Source organism: Vicia villosa, unplaced genomic scaffold (genome assembly GCF_029867415.1).
Source record: "Vicia villosa cultivar HV-30 ecotype Madison, WI unplaced genomic scaffold, Vvil1.0 ctg.002896F_1_1, whole genome shotgun sequence".
Lineage (NCBI taxonomy): Eukaryota > Viridiplantae > Streptophyta > Magnoliopsida > Fabales > Fabaceae > Vicia > Vicia villosa.
Genome location: NW_026706062.1, coordinates 40,207 through 55,750, shown reverse-complemented (window position 1 = coordinate 55,750; position 15,544 = coordinate 40,207). Strand labels below are relative to the sequence as shown.

Genomic DNA, 15,544 nt, shown 5'->3' with positions numbered 1-15,544 from the left:
TTAGTATAAATTGAAGTTTCTGTAATACTGAATGTGATGATAATGAGTTCGATGAAATTGAAAAAAATAATTAATTCTGGAAATTAGTAGGAGAATGAGAAGAAAAATGGTGCAAGAAAAAGAATTGGGGTGGGGGAGGCACAAGTAAGGGGTGTGTCTAACACCCGAATTCGAAGAAGGCGAGGGGTGGATGCACCGCATGTAACACCTGAGGTCGAAGGGGCAAGGGTGGCCGCTACATCGGAATGAGAGGAATCCTAAGATTGTGCAGGTATGAGACTGCATGGATGAAGGAAAGCTTATAAGGATTGATGGGTGACCTTCTGGGAAGTTTCCCGGAAAGCGTGTGAGTGAGGTCAAAGCATACTGAAAAGACCCGTGTTGGTTTGTGGGGTCAGTCGATCATCTCGAAATCAATATGGGGCGTTACAGATGGTATCAGAGCCAGACCTCTCCCAGTACGATGTGGTTCGAGGACGAACCATGTGGAAGCTGGTGGGCATGTAACACCCGAGTCCGAAGAAGGCGAGGGGTGGTTGCACCGCATGTAACACCTGAGGTCGAAGGGGGCAAGGGTGGTCGCCACGTCGGAATGAGAGGAATCCTAAGATTGTGCTGGTATGGGATTGCATGGTTGAAGGAAAGCTTATAAGGATTGATGGATGACCTTCTGGGAAATTTCCCGGAAAACGTGTGAGTGAGGTCAAAGCATGCTGAAAAGACCCGTGTTGGTTTGTGGGGTCAGTCGATCAATTCGAAAGAAATCTCGGACGTTATAGTGGGCACCCCATAATCCAAGGAATTATGGCGGGGGCATAGGGATAAGGGATGGGCGCCCCTTAAGCTTGGGATGGGCGCCCCAGATGACAAAAGGGGGTGGGGGTGGGCGCCATGCCTCCTAAGGGAAACGGGGGGTGGCGGGGACCATTTAATTTTGGTTGTTTCCTTAATTGTTGTCTTAATTAATTGTGCTAGCCTAATATGAACAGAGATCACAGAAGACATTTAGGAAATGTATTAGTACGATTTAGAAATTAAACACTTGACTGACTAGTATAATTGTTTTAGTAATACTATTTAACAGAGTAGTGATAAATAACAGGTAGTATACCAATAGCCGAAAATAAATTGGCTTAGCAGTAGAAGCATTTTTGGTGACTATAGAATAATGACAGATAATAGATTTTGATAGCAGAAGTAATTTCTAATGACAGGGAACTAGTAGTAGTAATAAGAAATTAATGGAAACGGTATCAAATAGGAGTATTAGTAATTTTAACCGATAAATTAATTAACCGGTTTGGATCGAAAAATTGTCAGAATAATTAAGGAACGCATATATGTTGTATTGATTGAATATTTGTTGAAAACATGTAAACTTGCAGGTGATGTGAAGTTGGTTGAGTTTCCTCTTTTTATAGGCAAAAATGAAGTTATAGGCTTTATGGCCAATGTTGATAAGTCGTTATGTTGCTGTGAATTATTATCGTTGTTGTTGTTGTGACATTCATAATGGTGTCGCATACATTGCATATTAAGTTGAAGCTGATGCTCGGAAAGTTGGCCTGGATTGGAAAATTAAGTTGAAGGCTTATGCCTTGTTGACACCTCTATTAACTGGCGATTTTTAAGTTGGGAGTTCTGCTCCAATGGCACCACATGCATGTGCATTGTCCTGAGTCGCATTTTAAGTCGCATATTTAAGTTGTTGTGTTGATAAGTTATGAAGATTGTAATAATTGTTTGTATGAAGTGGTGATTTTATATACTCGAATTCTAATATATTGTTTATCATACACTCGTTTATATAGTTCGATATCTCACTCCTTCTGTTTGAATGTTACCCCTATGTTGGTAGCGTGCAAGTAATCCAGAATGATAGTTGTTACCTTCATTAGTTCGAGTCGGTGTTGTGGCTCTGATACGTGACACTCGGGGGACGAACACATGTTTTCTTCCTTATTGTTAATTTGTTTCCGTTGCTGAATTTTTTAGTTGTTTTCCTTTAAGACTTGTGTATTTCTAAAGTTGTTTTATGTCGAAATAAGATGCTATGTTTATTTGAAGTTTAAAGTTGTGAATCCGCTGTGTGGTTAATTAAAGTTAATTTATCTTAAAGAGATTAAACAGGTTGAATACGAGTTTATCCGTTTAAAAGTGTTACGTATCTCTATTGAATGTTTTTATGTCGTTGTTATTAAGTTGCAAATGCGATATCCCATGTGTTGGTTGAAATTTTTATACTCTAATTTTTGTTGTAATTACCGGATAGAAATGAGGTGTTACAGACTGAATAGAGGCGTTGTTCTTCATTTAACACTTGTGATCATTCCTCCTATTCTGCATCAAAGATGTTAATTGTCACAAGAGGTAATAATTCTATCACTAATTATGCATCATTCGTAAGGATCAACTAAAGGGAACAATTTGTTTTTCGCTGCGTATTTTGTCACAATTTCCCTTAAAGAGCAACCATCAAGTGATTCAAAACTTCTATTTCAAAGTCGTTGAAGGGCAATCAAATACCCAGGATCGAGAAGACACAAAATTCAAATATGATGTTGCACACACAACCTAGTTCCTTAAGGCTATGTTTGGGAGTTTGGAAGGGAAGGGAGGAGAAGGCTTCCAAAAACAAAATTTTAAAAAAATATAGAAAAATATTTGACATTTTTCAAAAAAATGATTTTGTTTATAATGATAAAAGAATCATTATCATTACTAAATTTTTAATTTTCAGAATACTATAACAACTTAAAAGATATTTGGAAAATTTATGTAAGTCCTTCAAAACCCTTCAAAACTCACCTTCAATACAATTTTTGAGTTCCCCCATTTTATGGGGTTTTTGGTGTTATGAATAAACTCAAACCCTCCAAAACCCTTCTACCCAAAACCTTTTTATCATTTTCACCCAATTCTTCCTATTTTTCAAAGTCCTCCCCTCCCTTCCCCTCCAAACTCCCAAACATAGCCTAAGACTATGTTCGGATATCGTAAAATGAATCAAGCATAATGGAATAGAGTGGAACTAAGTGGAATGAAATAAAAAAGACGTTCCATTATTTGAATATTTCATGACGGAAAAAAGTAATTTTGTCATTTCACACAAATTAGAGAGTACAAAAATGATAGAAAGTGATGGAATGAGATATAATGCATTCCATCCAATTCCACTCTATTTCAGGATGAAAAAAAGTATTTTGTAATTATTTTAATTCCATCTAATTCCACCTATCCAATCATAAACATAGTAAAAAAAAAAAATATAATGTAGAATAAGAAGAAAAAAAAGTGTTCTATCCGTAGTTCCCTTTCACGATTTATTTTCATTTCTAATTGCTATTATTTCAACCTAATAGCGCACAGCTTCCCAAAATGCAAAGAAGGCACATAACGCGCGTCAGCTCAATCTCGCTGCTGAAGGCCGATGGAAGTTTGGTTTTTTGCAGATACGACTGCCGAAATCTGCTAGGCCGCGACAGAGATGGATGTTTCTCAATGAAGTAAGTTTCTTCTTTTCATTTGATTTCCTTTGAGCTAACTTTCTTCTTGATAATTTCCCTTTTACCTGAATTTTTAAATAGACTTGTCTTAGTTGATTGATTTTAATGCTAAAACTTTATTTTTGTTAACAGAAGTGTTAAAATGAAGATAATCTAGTTTAGGCTTTAGGTTTCAATGTGAGATACTGTCATAAACAATCTAATTAATTACATCTTTAGCCATATTGTTTCTGTTTGATTCTTGTGATTTCAATTATGTTCACTTTGTCTTCATTCATTTAATCAATTACATATTGTATTTATCACATTTGGACATTGCATTTAATGCATATGCTAAAAGGATGTCTATTACTTTTAATCAATGCAAGCTGATATGTTACCCACTTTTTCAGCCATCATTCGGTTTAAATTGTGTAGTTGTTAAGAACATAATCTCTATGGAGACAATACTAAATTCATTGTTTTATTATTTGATACAATCAATACAGTTGTTGTATGTAGGTTTGATAGATGGCATGAAAGTTGCACTAATCATATTGTTATTCTACTAGAGGTCTATTGATTTGTTTTGGTATATTTTTATTTATTTCGAGTCAGTATATATTCATCTTATGCATAAAATGGTAACAAGTATTCATGTGATTAAATAATCGAATTGTATTCGGTGACAAAAAGAATTTAACAGTATGTAGTTTTGTATGTTGATGTTGGTGATATGAAGTTATAAGTAAATTAAACTATATAAAATCACCAAGACAACTAAAGGAAATATATAATATAGACTTATGAACTGGCACCATACATACACAATTAAACTAGAACAAAAATTAGGTTCTTAATCCAATGCAGATTGTTTTATTGAAAAATAAAAGCTTAATACAAATTAACAACAACAATGTTTAACATGATTCATTGAAAAGTTTCATACGGCTTTAGCAAGAAGCTTAATAGATGGGAGGTGGGGGTGAGTTATAGAGGTAGGGATGATATGGAGGAGGTGATGGAGATGGTGGAGGTGGAGACTTGTAAATATAAGCAGGCGGCGGTGAAGGTGAAGGAGGTGGTGGTGACTTGTAGACATATGGTGGAGGAGGTGATGGAGAAGGTGGAGGTGGAGATTTGTAATAGTATGGAGGAGGTGGTGAAGGTGAGGGAGGTGGTGGTGACTTATAAACATAAGGTGGAGGAGGTGAAGGAGATGGCGGGGGTGGAGATTTGTAAACATATGGAGGTGGGGGTGAAGGGGATGGTGGAGGTGGAGATTTGTACACATATGGAGGAGGCGGTGAAGGAGAAGGAGGAGGAGGGGACTTATAATAGTATGGTGGAGGAGGAGAAGGGGAAGGTGGTGGTGGAGACTTGTAAATATATGGAGGAGGTGGTGAAGGGGATGGTGGGGGTGGTGACTTGTACACATATGGAGGGGGCGGTGAAGGAGATGGCGGTGGTGGTGACTTGTAGATATATGGAGGTGGTGGTGAAGGAGATGGTGGAGGAGGAGACTTATATACATATGGAGGTGGTGGTGAAGGAGATGGCGGGGGTGGAGATTGATAGACGTATGGTGGTGGTGGTGAAGGAGATGGTGGAGGAGGAGACTTATATACATATGGAGGTGGTGGGGATGGAGATGGTGGAGGTGGAGACTTGTATACATATGGCGGAGGGGGTGAAGGTGATGGTGGGGGTGGGGGTGGGGACTTATAAACATATGGAGGTGGTGGAGATGGGGAAGGTGGAGGTGGTGACTTGTAAACATATGGAGGAGGAGGAGAAGGTGATGGAGGTGGTGGCGAGTTATAAAGATATGGTGGGGGAGGGGAGGGGGATGGTGGAGGAGGAGACTTGTAGATATATGGTGGAGGGGGAGAAGGTGATGGTGGGGGTGGAGACTTATAAATATATGGAGGTGGTGGAGATGGAGATGGTGGGGGTGGCGACTTGTAGACATATGGTGGAGGAGGTGAAGGGGAAGGGGGTGGTGGAGACTTATAAACATATGGTGGAGGTGGTGAAGGAGATGGTGGAGGAGGTGACTTGTAGATATATGGAGGCGGTGGTGATGGAGAAGGTGGTGGCGGGCTCTTATAGACATATGGTGGGGGAGGTGAAGGAGATGGAGGAGGCGGTGACTTGTAGATATATGGAGGAGGTGAAGGGGACGGAGGTGGTGGTGAGTTGTAAACGTATGGTGGGGGAGGAGAAGGTGATGGAGGTGGAGGAGATTTGTAGACATAATGTGGTCGTGGTGATGGAGAAGGAGGAGGTGGAGATTTGTAGTAATATGGAGGGAATTTATCGACATAAGGAGATGGTGGGGGTGGAGACTTGTAGTAATATGGCGGCTGTTGTCCATGACTTGGTGGTGTTGGATAATAATTGTTTGGTTGGCTTTGATAGTAAGGCTTATCATCATCAGCAGCTACACTGCTTGCAATTAAGCAAAATGCAATTGCATAGATGAGTTGAGGCCAATGCCTCAACCCAATTAAAGTTCCCATATTCTCTAACTTTGTGTATTTCTGTAATCAGTTCCTTAGAAGACTGTTTGCTAGTTACTGTGATTGTATAAGTGTGTATTAGAACTCCTTATATAGTGTTTGCCCAAGCGTAAATTATAAGATTTCTAAATATATCAAATGCATTATAACAGGCTGGCTTATTGTTTTTAAATTATATTATTGTTTTTAAATTATATTATTGTTTTTCAACTTTCAAGGATGATGTACTTCCTATACGTTTTGTTCATACCATCATTTTGATTTTAAAATTTAATGTATTATGGTTTTCAACTATATGAGTTAATGTAGGACATGAACACAGTCAATGAAGAGAGTAGGTGATAGTGGCAATGTAATGTTGAAACGCGTCAGAGGAGGCTTAGTTCTGAATATAGAGAGGAAATAGCAAGCACGATTGAAAATCTGAATGTGAAAACTGTTTATAAAGTCAAATTAATTCCAAATTGCCCGGGTTTTCTAATGTCTTATATTGTGATCAATTAATTATCTTTGGTTCTTTCTTCCAAATAGCCTTATTTAAGATGACAAAGAAATTTGTCTTTATTACTAAAGTTTCTACGTCAATTACTTGTCATTATGGTACTCTTATTTTTATATGTAACTTAAAATGCATGTAACTTAGTGTATATGAATTACTCTGTATTATTTTCATAATTCCCGTAAACTTTTAGCCCCCTTGTTTAAAACAACCATGAAATTCATGAATCTTTGATCAGTTCCACCATGAGTTCGACCGTGAAATATTTGAAATATTAATTATTTCTTGTTTTAGACAATTTCATAATATATTTGGAAGAGAAGAAGAAATGCTAATCATCATCAGCTTGCATTAATCTCTTTCAAAAAGGTTTATTACAAGTACATAGACTTTATATACTTACAAATTCAATGGTCTCTATACTACTTATGGTATACCACCTTACACAATATAAAAACAAATCTAACAACTTTCTAACTGTCCAATAAACTTGTCTTTGATCAAATCTGATTGTTCAACTTGTCACCTTGACCTAATGGTTGTGATTGATTCTTCTAACACCCCCAAGGATACTTGGCAAATGTCTACCATGTCCAATTTTGAAGCCAAAACCGCAAATGGTTTAAGATAGAGTGACTTGGTAAAAAAGATGTAAAACTCCAGCTTGGAACTTTTTTCTTGGCTATCAATATAGATGATTGTGTGAACAAGTGATTCTCAAATCGACTACTCTCTAATTCTCAGAATATGTGTTTTCTTTGATATTTTCACACTTTTTAAGATAATAATTAATTATGTTGATTTCAATGATAAAATGAATATCATTTATTAAAATAACTTTGTTAATAATAGGTAGTGGAAAAGTTAAATGAATCAAAACACAATAAATAAGGTTAAGTTAATAGAAAAAATAATAAATATAGCATCGGTATTCTAAAGGGACAAATAATTTGAGACAAATAAAAATAGAAAATATAACATCTCTTATGAGACGGAGGGAGTAGTAAATACAAAAGCCATTATATTTCATAGGTAGCATATGCAAGTACCTCGGGTAATCATGAGGAGTGTCCATATTGGACTAAGAGCAACAAACAAGTGAAAGAGACAACACATATTTACTAAAACCCTTAATTAATGTGATAGGTCTATGGGTCCATTCACTTATAAAGTTCTCAACCTTCACTTTTCTAAGCAACCTGGAACTTCCAACTCACACTTTTACACAACAGTATCATGTATCACGCTTCACTTGATGAGTGGGAGACAATAATCTATTTCTTTGTTCACCATAAATTCAGAGAAGAGCCAAGGAAGACACACATTCCAATTATTGATCTTCTAGTGTTTACATACTTTGCCTAATTTGCATCAGAAAATCCAAACAACTGTAAATTAGAACTTCTTGGGTTTAACAATCCATGACCAGACCATGATTTTAAGTATCTCATCACCCTATATATCGCTTGATAGCGAATCATGGTAGATTTGGGTAGGAGTTTGCTAAGTTGATGGACTGTGAATGTAATGTTGGGTGTAGTGGTAGTGGGATATATTAATCTATCAATTAATCTTTTGTAAGATAAAATACCATTATATGCAGCACTATATTCTTGATGCAAGTTTAGTTAGGGGCCTGAAAGAGTACTCACGATTTTGGACCCAATATAGCCACTATCATTGATGGGATTTAAACAGTATTTTCTTTGACACAATTAGATGCATTTCCTATAATGAGCTACTTCAAGTCCTATAAAATACTTTAAAATATCAAGATCATTTATCTTAAAATAAGAGTCTAGAACTGACACAACATAGGATATTTCCTTCACTCAATTGCCTGCAACTATGACATTGCCTACATACACTAGCATTATGATGAAAGAAGATGAAACACCTTTGGTGAACAAAGAATGGTCTATTGTGGCTTGGGTATAACTTTCATGAATCAAGAGTGTGAATTTAATTTTTCATATCACTTTCTACTAGCCTATTTGAGGCCATATAGGGATTTCATGAGTTTCAAACCTGATTGGGCTTTGTCACTATTACACCTTCAGGAATCACCACTTATACGTCCCCCTTGAAGGTCACAGTACATAAATGGATTGTTAACATCCAATTGATGTAAATACTAGTGATGAATTAAAGCCAAAGCAAGTACTAATCAGTCTATTGTGAGCTTGGCCACATGCTAAAATGTGTCAAAATAATCAATACTTTCATATTCATAGCTTGGATTCAACAATTTTATTTATTGCCTCAACATAAGAACAAGACTCATTATTGGTTGAAAAATGCAAAGAATATCGACATTGAGAAGAGGAAAGGTTTGCATTAGATAAAGAAGGCGATAGAGAATACATGTTTCTTCTTTAAATGACATTTCTACATCCTTTAATCATGTTTTTTTTTGTTTAAACTATGTTCTTGGGTTTAATAGTTTTCGGTTCTTGCTTATCATGTGAGTGAGTGTCCCTTATTTTGAGTTTGTTTTTATGTGAAAGTTTCAAAAATTTATTTTGTTCTAATGAATTTTTTGTTCTTCTTAACATTTTATAGTTACCACCTTGTATCTTTTTTCTCAGTTCAATGTTTCATCTTTAAATGACATTTGTTATTTGAAGTTTGTTTTTCCATTTAATAATATTCGATTTAATAGTTTCCGGTTCTTACTTATTTCGTGACTGAGTGAATCTTATTTTGATTTTGCTTTTACGTGAAACTTCAAGCCACTATGTTTTGATCTGGCTTACATGTTTTAGTTTCAAATTTAATTTGTTGTAAGGTTTAACGGACAACCACTATGTTTCTTCCTTATCTCCATTTTTCTACCATAAGCCACTAAGTTTAAATTGAGGACATTTCGATTTGATTGCTTCAATAGACATTTGTTCATGTAAGATTTAAAGCTTCATACATATGTGGTCATATTTAATGGATCTTCATTTTTCATTTAATGACGTTTTGTACCTCTATGAATGTTACGTTATTTATTAGACCTTACTTGATGTTATGGCTTTCTGCACTTTTCCGAATCATGCCTTCATTTTACTTTTTCCATTCATTATTTTTACTAGTTTAATGATTTTAGTTATAACATTTGCTTTATTGGTTTTTCCATGAGGTCACATTTTAATATATTATTTCATGTCTTCATTGTACTTCAATCTCAATGGTTCAGTTTTGCTTATTGCTTTCATCTTACAACATTCACTCATGTTACTAATACTCATACCTTTTGATTCTACTTTCATTGTTGATTGTTTCATATCTTTTTGTAACATCATATTTTAGGACATCATCATGCCAAGACCATCTATTTTGATTGATGATTTACAGAAGGATAATAATGTTTGGAAACTTGAAGTTCATGTAGTTAATCTATGGATCGTTAAAGAATGCAGTGGCCAAATGAATTTTGAAATGATTCTTCAAGATATCAAGGTTATCATGATGTTGGTCCTATGTTGTTTATATTTCTCAAAACTTGCAAACCTTTATTAACTATTTTATTTCATAAAACTTGCAAACCTTTATGTCTAAGGAAACCAAGTTCGTGTCATAACTTGAAACCGCAAATATGAAGTTTGGAAACATAGCCTAGAAGAACACCAAACTTATACCATTTATAACGGTGATCCTTTGGACAACAATATAACTTTATCTACCTTTAAAGGTTTTTGACAATTCCATCAAATTACTTTTTCATGGTTGAACAACTATCACCAATATGGACATCCCAGGAATACCACAACACAAGTTCGTACTCAAGCCCATTGTGGAGTTCTTAGCTGGGGATTTCCAAGCTAACCGCTTATATGGTAATTTATATAAATTTGCCTTTTCCATTTCAAAATGTTATTTTCAACCATCATTTAACCATTTTTTGAATTATGTATATGTCATTAGTTTTCTCCAGAAAGTTGTCAAGATGCAAGTTACGGAAGCTGGAAAAAAGGCATGTGTCAACATTACCCTAGTAGATAAATGGGCTTTATTAAATTATTTCCATTTTTTCTTCTAATTATTCTTCTCAACTTCTGTTCATTTAACTATTCATTTTTTTCTATTTAGTGCAAATGAAATGGAAGTTACTCTTTTGGAATCATATGCCAACTGATTGCAAGCCCATACGAGTGAAAACAAAGCCCAAATGGATGCTGGATTTTATTACTAAATAAATTGTTTCATTTAAGTTTATAATGTAGTTGTTATTTCTGTTTTGGGCCAGGCCCATTTAACTAAACCTTAGGGTTTTGCTGATGTAGTATTTAAGCTTCCCTCTTCTTCCAACAAAGGGCATGAAATGAATGAACGTCTTTTTCTTTAATGTTCTAGTGTTTATTTCAATGGTTTAAATCTGATTTGGTATAGTTGCTTATCTTAGTGTTATCATTGGTGCTTTCATCTTGTTCTCATGGCCCCTCCTAAACCCCCTAACCCATCATCCAAAGAGATTATTGAAGAAGCAGTGCAAACAGCGGTGCAAACCGCCGGTCTACACCTTGACAACGCCCTCCAAGATACTCAACAACAAATGGACGAACGTTTTCATTCAGCTGCATCTGAGTTAGAACAAGTCGGTCAGCTGCATTCTCGGTTGGACAAGGATAAACAAACAGCTGATAAAAGATATGACTCCATGATGTCTATTTTGACAAAGTTAGTGTCCCAGTAGGAGCTGTCTTCTACCAGCAAGGTAGCGACACCACCCCACTCTTCAGGTATGACCGGCCAGAATTCTTCCACTCCTATGAATTCTACTTTCCCAGCACACACTTTTTCCCCCACATCCACACAAATCCGTCAAGCCCTAAATTTCTCCCAACCCCCTTTACACTCTACGATACCCACCACCCAACGTTTCTCGTCAAACCCTCCCTTTACACCCACCCAAAATTTTGCACATATTCCCCATACTACCCAACCTTTTATTCCTACCTATACAATCCCATTTTCCACGAATTTTACACAGCCCTACTCAATCCCTTTTCCTCCCTATCTTCAAACCACCCAAATTCCTCACTTCATACCCACCCAGATCCCCACCGTAAGCCCACTTCCCCCTTTTCGTACTCCGAAATTGGAACTTGCTGTTTTTGATGGAACCAACCCCCTTAAATGGCTTTTTCAGGCAGATCAATTTTTTGATTTCTATCATATCCAACCAGAACTGCGTTTACCTATGATGTCCTTCTATATGAAGGGAGAAGCCTTGTGTTGGTACAAATGGATGTATCAGCATAATGAATTAGTTGATTGGGCCTCGTTTACCAAGGCTTTGGAATTACATTTCGGTCCGTCTACTTATGCCAATCACCAAGCTGAACTTTTCAATTTGAAACAAACAGCTCCAGTTGTGGAATACCAGGCTGTTTTGGAGAAATTAGCAAATCAAGTTGTTGGGTTGTCACTGCAAGCCTTCCTAAATTGTTTTATTTCCGAATTGTCATCCGAAATTCAGAGCGAAATCGCAATACATAAACCTATTTCTATATCCCAAGCCATCGGCCTCGCCAAACTTATTGAATCAAAGTTGAGAGATTCAAAACCTAAGTTCCAAAAACCTTTCACCTCTCAAACCCCACGCTTAAACACCACAACACCAGCCAGCCCCACACCTCCTAATTCATCTCCCATAACCCCCAAACAGCCACACATCACACAACCTACTCGCCTACCTATTCAACGTCTTTCCAATACTCAACTTCAAGAACGTCGTACACAAGGCTTATGCTTCAATTGCGACGAAAAATTCGTTCCCGGCCATAAATGCTCTGCTGGTAAATTTCTTCTCTTAATGATTGATGATGAAGATGATATCAACAATACAGATTCTGTGGAACACAGCGAACTAATTGAAAACACTTCAGCGGAGGAAACTTATTTTCAACTATCTCCCCAGGCTGTTAGTGGGAAGTTCTCTCCTAAAACACTTAAATTCAAAGGCTTGATTAATGGTTTGTCCGTGACAGTTCTAATCGATATTGGCAGTACCCATAACATTCTGCAACCTCGCATTGCCCAACATCTCAAATTGCCCACAAAACCTATTCCAAATTTTTCTGTTATGGTGGGTAATGGCTCCAAATTACTATGTTCAGGACTTTGCCCCGCAGTCCCAATTACCCTTCAGAATACTGTATTTTCAATCCCTTTTCACCTACTTCCCATAGAAGGAGCTGACGTTGTCCTTGGAATGGAATGGCTCCGTACCCTCGGTCCATTAATTGCAGATTTCTCCATACCCAAAATTCGTTTACCTTTAACAATAACGAAATTACTATTAGCGGTGACCCCAAACCACTACCCTCTCACTCATCTTACAATCAATTATGCCACCTTATCCATTCTGATTCCATTGCCTCCATTCATCTCTTAATTTATCAACCTACTTCAGAAATTTCCCTATCACCACACCCACCTAATTTTCACTCACTCAAAGCTTTACCCTCATCCCTTCCTAAACCAATCTCAAACCTTCTCCTCCATTTTTCAAAAACCTCAAGGTTTGCCCCCTTCTAGACCTCACGACCACCGCATCCCTATCCTTCCAAATACTACCCAGTTAATGTCAAACCCTATCGCTACCCCCCATTCTCAAAAAGACGCAATGACTTCAATCATCCAAGAGATGCTACACCAGTTTTGTTAATGCGCAAAAAGGATGGCACTTGGCGTTTTTGCATCGATTACCGAGCCTTGAACGCTGTCACTGTTCGCGACCGTTTTCCCATCCCAACCATTGATGAGCTATTTGATGAACTCGGATCAGCAACTATTTTCTCTATGATTGATCTTCGATCTGGATACCACCAAATCAGAGTTACACCGGAGGATAGACACAAGACAACATTTCGCACGTTTGATGGACACTATGAGTTCTTAGTGATGCCATTTGGCCTAACTAACGCTCCTAGTTCTTGCCTAATTTGCATCAGAAAATCCAAACAACTGTAAATTAGAACTTCTTGGGTTTAACAATCCATGACCAGACCATGATTTTAAGTATCTCATCACCCTATATATCGCTTGATAGCGAATCATGGTAGATTTGGGTAGGAGTTTGCTAAGTTGATGGACTGTGAATGTAATGTTGGGTGTAGTGGTAGTGGGATATATTAATCTATCAATTAATCTTTTGTAAGATAAAATACCATTATATGCAGCACTATATTCTTGATGCAAGTTTAGTTAGGGGCCTGAAAGAGTACTCACGATTTTGGACCCAATATAGCCACTATCATTGATGGGATTTAAACAGTATTTTCTTTGACACAATTAGATGCATTTCCTATAATGAGCTACTTCAAGTCCTATAAAATACTTTAAAATATCAAGATCATTTATCTTAAAATAAGAGTCTAGAACTGACACAACATAGGATATTTCCTTCACTCAATTGCCTGCAACTATGACATTGCCTACATACACTAGCATTATGATGAAAGAAGATGAAACACCTTTGGTGAACAAAGAATGGTCTATTGTGGCTTGGGTATAACTTTCATGAATCAAGAGTGTGAATTTAATTTTTCATATCACTTTCTACTAGCCTATTTGAGGCCATATAGGGATTTCATGAGTTTCAAACCTGATTGGGCTTTGTCACTATTACACCTTCAGGAATCACCACTTATACGTCCCCCTTGAAGGTCACAGTACATAAATGGATTGTTAACATCCAATTGATGTAAATACTAGTGATGAATTAAAGCCAAAGCAAGTACTAATCAGTCTATTGTGAGCTTGGCCACATGCTAAAATGTGTCAAAATAATCAATACTTTCATATTCATAGCTTGGATTCAACAATTTTATTTATTGCCTCAACATAAGAACAAGACTCATTATTGGTTGAAAAATGCAAAGAATATCGACATTGAGAAGAGGAAAGGTTTGCATTAGATAAAGAAGGCGATAGAGAATACATGTTTCTTCTTTAAATGACATTTCTACATCCTTTAATCATGTTTTTTTTGTTTAAACTATGTTCTTGGGTTTAATAGTTTTCGGTTCTTGCTTATCATGTGAGTGAGTGTCCCTTATTTTGAGTTTGTTTTTATGTGAAAGTTTCAAAAATTTATTTTGTTCTAATGAATTTTTTGTTCTTCTTAACATTTTATAGTTACCACCTTGTATCTTTTTTCTCAGTTCAATGTTTCATCTTTAAATGACATTTGTCTATTTTGACAAAGTTAGTGTCCCAGTAGGAGCTGTCTTCTACCAGCAAGGTAGCGACACCACCCCACTCTTCAGGTATGACCGGCCAGAATTCTTCCACTCCTATGAATTCTACTTTCCCAGCACACACTTTTTCCCCCACATCCACACAAATCCGTCAAGCCCTAAATTTCTCCCAACCCCCTTTACACTCTACGATACCCACCACCCAACGTTTCTCGTCAAACCCTCCCTTTACACCCACCCAAAATTTTGCACATATTCCCCATACTACCCAACCTTTTATTCCTACCTATACAATCCCATTTTCCACGAATTTTACACAGCCCTACTCAATCCCTTTTCCTCCCTATCTTCAAACCACCCAAATTCCTCACTTCATACCCACCCAGATCCCCACCGTAAGCCCACTTCCCCCTTTTCGTACTCCGAAATTGGAACTTGCTGTTTTTGATGGAACCAACCCCCTTAAATGGCTTTTTCAGGCAGATCAATTTTTTGATTTCTATCATATCCAACCAGAACTGCGTTTACCTATGATGTCCTTCTATATGAAGGGAGAAGCCTTGTGTTGGTACAAATGGATGTATCAGCATAATGAATTAGTTGATTGGGCCTCGTTTACCAAGGCTTTGGAATTACATTTCGGTCCGTCTACTTATGCCAATCACCAAGCTGAACTTTTCAATTTGAAACAAACAGCTCCAGTTGTGGAATACCAGGCTGTTTTGGAGAAATTAGCAAATCAAGTTGTTGGGTTGTCACCGCAAGCCTTCCTAAATTGTTTTATTTCCGAATTGTCATCCGAAATTCAGAGCGAAATCGCAATACATAAACCTATTTCTATATCCC

The 15,544-nt window shown here is 36.9% G+C and overlaps 1 protein-coding gene across 1 annotated transcript; it reads right to left on the bottom strand.

Moving 5' to 3' along the window:
* Window positions 1-4,266: 4,266 nt before the first annotated feature.
* LOC131640017 (extensin-2-like) lies at window positions 4,267-6,080 on the bottom strand. Its single transcript, XM_058910435.1, has one exon. It carries the CDS (start codon window positions 6,005-6,007, stop codon window positions 4,451-4,453), a length of 1,557 nt encoding a protein of 518 aa, XP_058766418.1. The 5' UTR covers window positions 6,008-6,080; the 3' UTR covers window positions 4,267-4,450.
* Between the last annotated feature and the right edge of the window lie 9,464 nt (window positions 6,081-15,544).

Coding starts and splice junctions, on each gene's coding strand:
- LOC131640017 (XM_058910435.1), bottom strand. CDS start 6,007: ATGGGAACTTTAATTGGGTTGAGGCATTGGCCTCAACTCATCTATGCA.